Source organism: Gracilinanus agilis, chromosome 3 (genome assembly GCF_016433145.1).
Source record: "Gracilinanus agilis isolate LMUSP501 chromosome 3, AgileGrace, whole genome shotgun sequence".
Classification (NCBI taxonomy): Eukaryota; Metazoa; Chordata; class Mammalia; order Didelphimorphia; family Didelphidae; genus Gracilinanus; species Gracilinanus agilis.
The window spans coordinates 667,111,435-667,123,667 of record NC_058132.1 but is presented as its reverse complement, the minus strand read 5'-3'; the positions used below and the strand labels follow the sequence as shown (position 1 = coordinate 667,123,667).

Below are 12,233 nucleotides of genomic sequence, written 5' to 3'. Positions count from 1 at the left end.
GAGAGAGCGAGAGAGCGAGAGAGAGAGAGAGAGCGAGAGAGAGAGAGAGAGAGAGAGAGAGAGAGAGAGAGAGAGAATTTACATTGACTTCCCTGAGTATGTTATGTCACCCTAGATGGATGTACTCTCTCTGAGGGCAGGGACTATTCTACTTCTGTATTTGTATCCCTAGTCCAGTGTCTATCACATAGGAGGAATTTTATAAGCACCTACTGACATGCTGAATTGAGTCTAGTCATGGAGAAATCAAGCAGAGAGGCCAAAGCTGAAGTTCTCTCTTCTAATTGGAATTTGATTGCCTGAGGGGACGGCCCCAGCTCCTTTGCTGTGTTCCCTTCTTTTGATGGAGCCTTCTCTCAGGAGGCAATGCCCAGGATGACAGAGTGGTCCTTTCCCTGATGTTTCCTTGACGCTGGCGTGAGGTGTGACTGGACAAGGACACCTCTGTGTCCCAGCACAAAGGGTGATGCCCTTGATTCTGTCCCACGATGGACATAATTCCATCCATCGGCAGGCAGGGTCCCTCGACAGTCACAGATAATCAACACATGTGAAAATGAGTCATTGTGCTTTCCACAGGCAGAAGGAGCTCATGCTGGCCGTCCATTCTGTAGCTTCATTAATTTTGAATCACCCAAATGAGATGCCTTCATATAAACAGAGCACATTAATCAGGGAGAGGCATGCACAGGAGGAAGGAGCCCCTGCCGTTCCTCTCTCGTACTTGTGGAAGAGTGGCTAGGATGGTTTGCCAAACCAAAGCAAACTTCGTGAACAACACAACAAGATATCACGGCCAATCAGTCAACAAGTGAGCATTAAGTGTTTACCATCCTGCCAGGAACTGTGCTAAGTGTCAGGCGGACAAAGTAAGAAACAAAGCAGCCCCTGTTCTTGGGGAGCTTAATTCTATTAGGGGAGATAGCATCTACACAATTAAATAGAAAGTAAATAAGAGCAACAAGGTGGCTCAGTGGATTGAGAGCCAGGCCTAGAGACAAGAGGTCCTGGGTCCAAATCTGGCCTCAGACACTTCCCAGCTGTGTGACCCTGGGCAAGTCATTTAAACCCATTGCCTAGTCCTTACCACTCTTCCACCTTGGGACCAATACACGATGTTGATTCTAGGATAGAAGGTAAAGGTTTTAATAAAAGAAAAGAAATAGATGCAGAATAAATGCAAACTAAATTCAAGATGTAGAAGGTTCTTCTTTCATGTTTTGAAAACTGTAATATTTGGCACGTGTTATTTAATGGGGCGCAGGGTGGAAGGAGCTGGGTTTGAGTTCTGCCTCTCAGACTCGCTGGCTGCATGATCTTGGGGCAGTCCCTGAACTCTCGGTGCCTAGCACAGGCTCTGGAGACGCGTTCTTCGTCCTTCCTTGTCAGAGGACCAGCGACATCATGAGGTGACGTCACGCCTGGTGAAATGGACAGAAGTGAGGCGGAGCCGCACCAGGCGCCGTCTCACTCTCTCTTCAAGAATCACTGACGTCCAGGGGCAGGACAAGAAGTCTCTACAGACCACAGGGGCAGAGAAGGGGCTGGTCTGCTGGGGGAGAGGATTCCTGGTGCCAGAAAGTGCCAGGTCCAGTCCTCATCCTGACTCTATGTGGCCTTGAATTCTGGGATGACTGCAGGACAATTACTGTTCTCAAAAGTTGTTTTTATGGCTCATCAAAGATTTATGAGGTGCCCTCTATGTGCCAGGCACCCTGAGAGGCACGAGGGATACACGCAAACTGGAACAAAAACAAAACAGCTCTATCCTGCCTACTGATGAGTAAACTGAGGCTCTGACAGCGCTTAAAGTGACTGAACCAAGGACATGTTAGGAGTGAGTGCTCAGTCAGGACCAGAATCCTGGAGTGCTACCATTTCCCCCTTTACTAAGCCTCCTCATTTCAACTAGGAGGCAGGGCCAGCAGAAGGGGTGGGATGCTGGGCCTGCAGTTAGGAAGACCTGAGTTCAAATCCCTCTCTCACAGGTTCTTGTTCTGTGACCCAAAGGGAAAACGTCTGTCAACCTCAGTAATCACTAAAGATAGAGCACCAGGCCTGGAGTTGGGAAGTCTCATCTTCCTGAGTTCAAATCTGGCTTCAGACACGTGTCAGACCTGTGTGCCTCAGTTTCCTAATCTATAAATTGAGCTGGGAAAGGGAATGACAAACCACTCTAGTATCTTTGCCAAGAAAACCCCAAATATGTTCATGAAGAGTTGGACACGACTGAAACAACTGAACGATAATAACCTTTATAACTTATAAATAAGTATATAAATATAATATAAATATATAAAAGTAAATATAAATATATAATTTTTAAGCTTCTAAGTTTAAAAACGTATAACGTATAACTTTTAAACTTGCAAAAAAAATCACACGCTTCCGGTAAGTATATGATTTATACTTATTTATAAATTATATAGAGACTTATTTATATATATAGACTATGTAGAATATAATTTAACATATATGAATAATATTTACTATTAAATATTAAATGACAATAAGTAATATATAGACATATGAATTATATACAGACTTATTTATAGATTATATTGTATATATTACATAATTATATTACATGTACAACTGTGTATACTATTGAGTATTAATCATTGTGACATTACAAAATTTGTATAAAAATATAGAGCTAAAAGAATGAGATAATGCCAGTCATCAATAAACATTTATAAAGTGCCAAATTTGTGTAAAGCTAAATGCTGGAGATATGAAGAAATGAAAAAGGCGGTTCTTGCCCTCAAGGAGTTTAGAATCTAACAAGAAGAGAAAACGCATGAGAAGCTGAAAAGTGGGGAAAGGAGGTGCAAGTCCTAATCTTCCCCCAACTCCCCTTAATTCTAACGCCTTCCCCTTCTTCATTATCTCCCTTTAATCCTGTATCCAGCTTCTTTTGTAGATACTTGTTTGAGTGTGGTCTCCCCACTAGACTGTGAGCTCCCAGAGGGAGAAGACTGTCTTTTGGGGTATGCCTGGCACCTAGTAGGCACTTAATGCTTATTGACTGAGTGGAGAAGGGAGGAAAAATGCTAACTCAGAGACATGGATGTCCTCCTTGGTGAGAGATGTGATGGCTGCCATGGAAACCTTAAATGGAGGCTCTGGGAGAAGCTCTGGAATGTCCACTCCCAGCCTTCTCCAGTGAGAGGGAGGCAGGAGCCTCAGAGGCATGTGAGCTTCAGAGATGATGTGATCCTACGGGAAGATGAATTTCTAGAGACAATGACGAAGTCTAGGACACTGGGAAGTGATGAGATTGCTTCCTTGGGTCTCCTCCTTACCTGGGGCATCATGGAGCTCTCAATATCCCTCCTCTACCTTCTCCAATCAGAGGGAGAGAGAGGAAAGCCAGAAAGCACTAAGAAAATATGAGTTTCAGAATTGATGTGATTTTTTTTAAAACTCTTACCTTCTGTCTTAGACTCTACACTAAGAATTAGTTCCAAGGCAGAAGAACAATAAGGGCTTGGCAATTGGGGTTAAGTGACTTGCCCGGGGTCACACAGCTAGGAAGTATCCAAGGCCAGGGCCTCTCATCTCAGGCCACCTATCTGCCCAGAGTTGGCATGATTTTGTAGGGTATTTTTGCCTTCTGAATGGCTGATCACATACATCTAGGGACAAATCCAGGCTCACCTGGAGCCCTTCCTTTGGAGAAGGTTATCAGCCCTTAGTCTAGGTCCTGGTACTAGAGTCAGAGAGAGGTCCAGTGAAGTTGGGGACCCTGGAGAACAACATTCAGAAAACCTCAGGGCCGCCATGTTTATGTTTTATCTGTCCATATGGCTGCATCAAGAATATTGCCAGCAATTCTATAAAATTTCTTAACAGGAGCTTATTGGGAAATAGGATGTTATTGGCAATGGCCAGAGACTAATTCTTATTCATCCTGTGACCCAGTCCTTGGTCCAGAGAACTGGATGGGGAGGGGAGAAAAGGGAGGAATGGAAGAAAAGATGCTGACCCTAAATATTCAGGTGGTCTCTGCGTGGGGAGTTGGAATCGAGACAGAACCAAAGTATTAGTTTGGGATTTGGATCTCTTCTTTGCTTTCGTCCCTGGGGTTAATTTTCTAAAGTTGTGTAATGGTTTGCAAACGGTCCTTAACATATCTGCCTTTTTGTATTATCATGATTTTTGTATCCTAATGCCTAATCAGTTTGTGTAAAGGTACCATTTGATGTTGAAAAATATGACTATTCTTTAATAATGCAATTCAGAAGATGCCATAAGTCATTCCAATTATTTTTTTTCCAACAGTCTGTTTAGCTTTATGGTTTCTTTTATGTTCATCACTGTAAGATTTACCCACCTCTGAAAAGGGAACATAAGACTCTTACAATTATTGTGCTACTATATATGTCTATTTGTCATTCAATTAACTTTTCTTTGCAAATTTTGCCACTATCCCATTTGTTGCCTACATTTTTAATAATATCACTTCATTGTCTTTGGTGCATTGAAATATGACATTCTCCACATTTAACTCCCTTGACATTGTGAGTCTTTATTGCTGACTTCTCTGAAATCATAATTGAAATTTCTGTTTTTTTCCTAGGGAAGAACAGGAAATTTGTTCTGGTGTCTCATTTCTATTATGTTTGTATGATTATTTTTAAATACGTTTCTTGTATACAGCATATTTTAAAATATATTTCTTGTATGCACAAAGCTTTGGGTTGTTTTCTTCTCCATTCTTTCATTCATTCAGTATATTTATGTATTATATAAGCACTGGGGCAGTAGGTAGTGCAGTGGATAGGATGGTGGTCCTGGAGGCTGGAAGACTCCTCTTAATGAGTTCAAATCTGGCCTCAGGGGGCAGTTGAGTAGCTCAGTGGATTGAGAGCCAGGCCTAGAGATGGGAGGTCCTAGGTTCAAATCCAGCCTCACACACTTCCTAGCTGTGTGACCCTGGGCAAGTCACTTGATCCCCATTGCCTAGCTCTTACCACTCTTCTGCCTTGGAACCAAACATTGTGTTGATTCTAAGGTGGAAGGTAAGAATTTTAAAAAAAATCTGGCCTCAGACACTTAAACCAGCTGTGTGACCTTGGGCAAGCCACTTAACTCTGCCTCAGTTTCCTCATCTGTAAAATGAACTGGAGAAAGAAATGGCCAACCACAGCAGGATCTTTAAGAAAACCCCAGAAAGAACTCCCAAAGAGTCCAGCACAACTGAAACAATTGAACAACAAAAAGCATTAACATTACAGGTAAGTGAAATGAGTAGTTTATGAGAGGAGCAGGGAATAGTCTCCATATCGACTTGGCAAGGGACTTCTAGGAGACTGCTTCAAAAACTTGTCTTCAGTTCCGTGCTATTAAACATTTTTATCTATAACCACAAGGATGGCATATAGTAGACAGCATTCTTCATTTTCAATCATCTAGAAATCTGAAAGCATGTGTAGTAGGCTTAATTTAACAAGAAAGGGGCAGGTAGGTGGCTCAAGAGATTGAGAGGCAGACTTAGGAGCCAGGAGGTCCTGGGTTCAAATCTGGCCTCAGATACTTCCTAGTTGTGTGACCCTGAGAGATCATTCCCCAGCCCTTACCACTATGCTGTCTTTGAACTGATACACAGTATTGATTCTAAGACAGAAGGTAAAGAGTTTCAAAAAAAATAAGGGAAGGAAGTGAATAGGGAACTATGTATCAGGCTCTGTGCTAAGCATTTTTCAAATATGATTTCATTTAATCTTCATATCAACCTAGTAGATGTTGTTATTATCATCAATTTACAACTCAGGAAATGAATGCAAATAGAGGTTAGGTGACTTGCCCAGGGTCACACTGCTAGTACACATCTGGGTTCTGATTTGAACTCAGGTCTTCCTAATTATGAACCCTTTAACTCCTCCTGGGCAAACATGTTAAGTGACTTGCCCAGGGTCACACAGCTACATAGAAAAAGAGGAACTGTAATGGAGGTAAATCTCAGGTCCTATAACTGGGTTCAAAAAGGAAAAAACAAAAACCATAAACTTTACAAGCATAAGATTAAGGAGGAATAGCTCAACAAAAATTCTGATAGGAAAATAGCTAAGAGTTTTCATGGACTCTAAGCATACAGTAACAGAGGCTCAAAAAAGCAGGGTGCATCAACACCATCCAAAACAAAGGGGGTGAGAGCCCCAGAGCATCTGGCATTCCTCTCTCCTTAGACACACTGCCCAGAAAAGGATGCTTATGATGATGAAGGGATTCAGGAGCCTTCACTGTAAGACCAAGGAGAGACCTGGGAATCTTTAGCTTGGAGAAGACACGGACAAAGAGGCATGCTAGCTGTCTCCAAGTGTGCAAAAGGTTGTCACGTGGAAGAGACCTTCCATTTGTTCTATCTGGCCTCAGTGCTCAGAGGTGGGTGAGAGTTGCAGAAAGGCACATTTAAGCTGATTGTGGACAGAAACAAAAGCAAAAAAAAAAAAAAAAAAACTTTCTACCCCTTGGATCTATCCAAAAGGAATGGGCTGCCTCAGGAGGTAATGGATTTCAGAGTTGCTAGAGATCTTCCATTGTAGAGAAATTCCTACATAGGCTTAATTACAAGAAATCAGAGGTTCCCCTCCAATTCCCAAATTCCAGGATTCATCAGAAAGCAAACAGATGCAGATTTTCTTTATTTTTCAAGATCACAGTTTAGTCTTCTTTAGGTGACCGTTTGGCTGGTGGATGACAGCTAGTCATTGTTATTCTTCACTTGATCCCTCTCCCCCCAAAAGATGATAGCTAAGATCCTTGCTGATTTCCCTCCACACATTAATGGAACAAAACAAAGTCAACAGACTCCAAATATTACAGCTTTAATATATCCTTTTAGAAAATGAAAATTTCCGATTCTCTCCTTTAAGCTTTTTTTGACAAATGGTTTCATTTTACCTTGGCACCACAGCATCCATCAGATGGTAGGAGACTAAGTACCCTGGGGCAGTGATCTGGTCTGTGGGCATTATCTTTTAATTACTATGAGATTTGAACTTTCTCTATTCTGGCTGCTGAGAGTTCAATCACAAAAATAATTTTATTTTCTCACACTTCTTTCTTCCACTTTCCTCCTTCCCAAAATAGCATTTCTTACCATTTTCAGTGGGATACAAGGTAAGTGGAAAACAATGTGTTTTCTTCTTGGGCTAATTAATTACCCAAATACAAGTATGGGTACATCTACAATTAGTAAGTTGCTTTGGGCTCAGAGAGATTTATTTACTTTTCCACGATGGAAAAGTATGATAAGAGACAGAATTTGAACTCTAGTCTTTTGAGTCCAAGTCTAGCACTCTTTGTGTTATTCCATGCTACTTTTCACCTAGGTGTAGGTGGTCTTAGGGAAAAGCAATGACCCATAAATCCATCTTCCTGTATCCACTCTGGTATAGAGCTTCTCCAATCTTAGGCTAGAACTTAGACAATAGATATTTAGTCTATCCCTAAGTTTATACCTGAAGCCCTTCCAGTATCTGCCAAAGTTTATGCTTTAGTTGTACAGACTTTGAGGAACCAAAGTCCTACTCTTAAAATGCTTCAGGGAAGAAATAATAGCAAACCTCTATTATAAAACCATCACCATCATCATCATAGCTAATTTTTACATGACTCTAAGGTTGGTGGAGTGCCTTGAGTAGATTATCACCTTTGGTCCTCCCAATAACCCTCTGAAAAAGATGATAAACTGAGGTTGGGCAGAGCTTTGGAGGTCTTTTAGTCCAGTCATCTGACGTTACACAGGAGGAACCTAATGCCTACATCACTTGGTAATGGAGCCAAAGCATAGACTCAGTTCTTCTCATTCCAAGACCAAAGCCTTTTCTCCAGGATCATGGTGCCTCACAACCTTATAAACTTTTATACCAGTTTACAAAATATACGACAGATTTCCTCATTTGTTTCCTACAATGACTCCATAAAGTAGACAACCAAAGGAATCACACTAGAGCTGCTTTGCCACAATTGAGAAACCACCTTGAGGGCTCTGTTCTCTAGATAGGCAGCTGCTGGACCAGATGATTATGTCATAGGGAGTCCCCTAGGCATGTTCCACTTCATCCCAGGCTCTTTGTTCTGGATTTTTTTCTATTATCCTCACTAGCCATCTTGGCCCTTCTACTTGCTTATCAGACTCCCTTTTATATCTGATCAGTCTCTATTAGAAAATAAGTTCCTTAAGGCCAGGCACTGTCTTGTTTCATTAAATAAATGTTTACCAGCCTTAGCATAACATCTGACATAAAAATAAGCACTTAATAAATGGTTTATCTATTTGTCTATCAGTCTATCTTTCTGTCTATCCATTTCTCCATTTTTTTCTCTTTCTCTCTCTCTCTCTCCCTCTCTTTCTTCCTTTGTTTGTTCCTTCCTTCCTTTCCAGGTGAAAAATTGACGTGTAGGAAGGGCAATTTACTTGCTCATGGCTGATCTGATAGTGTCAAAGTCAGGATTCAAACCCAGTTATCTCCTGACTTCAGTTACTGCATTCTTTTGGATTATACCATACTGTTGAATAGTTTCAATTTTCACTTATTATTTAGTTAAAAAATAAATTACCTAAATTATTAAATGTATTTTAATACACATTTCCATGGGGCAATATTTCTTAGAGATTAGAAGGTACTAGAACATTTGTTCCTTCTCTGACATTAAATTTTCCTGTGGCTCCTAGCGTACTTTAGTCTAATAATCCAAGAGTGCCTCTGTGGAGTATCACAGAACATCACCAAACTGGAATTGCCCTGAGAACCCTTGAAATAATGGGCAGGCATTCCAGGAGTGCCTGATTTGGCATGAGTTTGGTTATGGAATTTCTAGTAAAACTGGAGGGAGGGAGCAGCTGGGTAGCTCAGTGGATTGACAGCCAGGTCTAGAGGCAGGAAGTCCTGGGTTCAAATCTGGCCTCAGAAACTTCCTAGCTGTGTGACATTGGGCAAGTCACTTGACCCCCATTGCCCACCCTTACCACTCTTCTGCCTTGGAACCAATACACAGTATTAATTCTAAGAAGGAAGGTAAGGTTAAAAAAAAACAAAACAAAACCTGGAGGGAATATGCATTTCCAATCTTTTCCTTGGGATTCAGGTTGGCTCCAGAGAGAAAATCAGACAGTCTGGTCTTCCTTGAGCCCAAATCTTGGCCTTAGAAATGCTCTGGGCTTCTCTATAATGAAAGTCTACAGATTCTCCTCTCCTCCTCCTTCTCATGTAAACAAAAGCATGCCCAAGGTTTCCTTTAAGGGTATCTGGAGTCCTTTCTAGAATCCTATCAATTCATTAGAAATTTCTCTAGGTGCCAAAGTGTGAGAGCTGTCCAAACCTCCAGAAATATCTCACTGTGATGAGAAAGTCCCAAGTGGTTGGCCATCCCTAAGGACAAATTTTCAAACCTTTGCAAGGGAAAAAATAAGAGATACATAAAGAATTTTGTAAAAAAAAATTTCCCCTTCCATAGTAATTTCTTGCTAACCTTTTTCTAGGCAATTGATTTTTTTTTTTAAGAATCATTCAGAAGACCCTTTTCAGACTTCAAAGATGCTTCAAGCAAGGCTGGATTTTTGCTAGGGAAACAGAGCCAGTGCTGATTCAATGAGAAGAGCTGGATGGAGTCGATACCTTCTGGTAATGCTAGTGGGGCTTTTCTTGCAAGTTCTAATGAACAATTCGCTCAGAGCTTTTGGAGGGTGTTTTCACATGTGCCAGTGAAGACTGCTTTTGGATTACAATCAGAGGAGCAGAACAAGTGACTCAAGAGGCCTGGAATCAAGTGAGTGGTTTGCCAGAGATTCAGTGCAAAATCCATCCCTTAGAGCTCACTTAATTAAATTGGCTGGTGAAAAACTTTTAACAAAAAATTCTAACATCTTACTTCTACTCTACTGCCCTTTCTCTCTTCTTCCCTCTGGAATAATAGAACTGTTTCCCCAACTCTCCCAAGGATTTAAGAGATAACCTGTTCTATGTCAGGGGATCTTGGCTTGAATCCTAGCCCTGCAATTTATTGCCTATGTAACCTTGAGCAAGACCCTTAACATTTCTTGGCCTCAGTGTCCAAAACTGTAAAATGAGAGGGTTGGTCTCAGATGATCTCTAAGGTCTCTTTAAGTTCTAAATCTACTGTTTTATGATTCCCTAACAATGTATATAAATCACAGGTTCTTCAACCCTTCATTTGACAATCAGTCAATTAGATGACAAGTATTGATTAAATGCCTGCAGTGTTCTAGGCCCTAGGGATACACATAAAAAAGAAAGGGTTCCTGCCAGATGAAGAAACTGAGGTTATGAGGTTTAGCAACTTACTTGAAGGTTACATGGTTTGTTCCTGGCAGAAGCCCCGGGGCTCCTAAATCCAGGTGACTGGTTCCCAAATTCCACCCATGATTCTTAAATTGCTTCCCTTTCCTTTTTGACAAAGTAGATATAATGCTGGATTTGGAGTCAAGAAGAAGGTTCAAATATGGTCTTTGATGCTTGCTAGCTATGTGACATCAGTCAAGACACTTAATCTCTTGAGGTCTCATTTTATCTCATATGCAAAATGAAAGAATTGGCCTAGAATTCTTTTAGGCCTCTTCTGGTGCTAAATTGATTTTCCCGTGATCCTTTCTTGGTGTTTACCTTACTGGGGATTGCAGTATCTCTGCTGTACCACCAATCGGATAAGGGCAGAGTGGAGAAGATAGGCTCTAAATGAGGAGCCTGGTTGAAAATCCTACAATCCATGTGATTGATTGGACTCAAGAGCCCTTTTTCAGCTATAAATCTAAGATCCTAATGGCTCAGAGAAAAAGTTGGGAAGTTTAATGATTTGAACAAAATTGGGGAATGTATTTCATCAAGGAACTGGCTCTCAAGGTTAGGTGGAAACCAATATCTCTTCAACAGGTCTATGGTCTTGTTTTCATTTTAGACAGGCAGAAGATGATGTGACCCAGGGATCAAGGGTCTCATTTCAAAATTACTGCCATCCCCAGAGCAACATTTTGTATTTTCATCAAAGGATCTAAGATGTAGTCATCTAACATTTATTAATCTTTTTTAAAACCTTTGCCTTCTGTCTTAGAATTGATTCTAAGAATGGATTCCAAGGCAGAAGAGCAGTAAGGGTTGGACATTGGGGTTAAGTGACTTCCCCAGAGTCAGACAGCTAAGAAGTATCTGAGACCAGATTCAAACCTAGGACCTCCCATCTCTAGGCCTGGCTGTCTATCCACTGAGCCACCTCACAGCCCCATCCAGCATTTTTTAAGCACTTACTATGTATAAGGCATATTGCTAGGGTGACAAAGAAAGCCAAAAGACAACCTTGCTCTCAAGGCACTGGTAGTCTAATAGGAGAGACCTATGCAAACATCTGTGTATAAGCAAGATGCAGACAGGGTAAGTTGGACACGATCTAGAGGAAAGGCACTGGGAAAGTCTTCTTGTGGAAGACAGGCCTTTAGTGGAGAGATGGCTGATGTTGGGGGAGGACAGCGTAAGGGGGAAAAGGGGATTTTATGGATTCAATATATTAAAAGATGGTCGCCAGAGGATTGAACTGTTATGAATCCTCAAAATTGACTTTTATGGAAGTTTATTTACAATTAAGAAGAGAGAGAAAAAATAAGGAAACGGGAATCTAACCCAGTAGGTAATTATTACGATCTTCTAATTAATCCATGTAGATCTTAACCCTCAGCTGAGAGTTAGAGGGCCAGAGGCCCGGAGGTGAATGGAGCAAAACTTCATTCACCAAGTCTACTAAAAGGATTTTCTTAAGAGAAGTTCAGGAAGGTTCAGTCAGTCTTTAACTCACCAAGTGGAATTCAAAGAAGATATTTAAAGCAGCCTCACCAGGGTCTCAGTGCTCCAACACTCCTCCAGGAACCAGAAGAGGTCCCTCACCAGAAGCCCTCTTCAACCGAAGACCTCAGCTACCTGAGGACCTTCTCCTTTTAAAGGGGTCACTTATGCGTCACTTCCCACGCCTCTCTCCTAATTTGCATGTCCAATCACAATAGATGATTCTCATAGTACTGCCAAGGGGGCGGTCAGTGGATTCTGATTCGCCACCCACTCTAGCACAGGTGGGTTACAGACCTCCCAAGTGTTGGACCGCTGAGACCCTGGTAAGGCTGCTTTAAATATCTTCTTTGAATTCCACTTGGTGAATTAAAGACTGACTGAATCTTCCTGAACTTCTCTTAAGAAAATTCTTTTAGGGGGCAGCTGGGTGGT

The 12,233-nt window shown here is 41.4% G+C and overlaps 1 protein-coding gene across 1 annotated transcript in view; it reads right to left on the bottom strand.

Moving 5' to 3' along the window:
* Positions 1-6,977, bottom strand: part of SERPINI1 (serpin family I member 1) — a 39,933-nt gene extending 32,956 nt beyond the window's left edge. Inside the window, exon 1 of the mRNA XM_044669544.1 lies at positions 6,907-6,977. Coding sequence (XP_044525479.1) covers positions 6,907-6,977 — 71 coding nt within the window. The remainder of the gene's footprint in view (positions 1-6,906) is intronic.
* Positions 6,978-12,233: the final 5,256 nt, after the last annotated feature.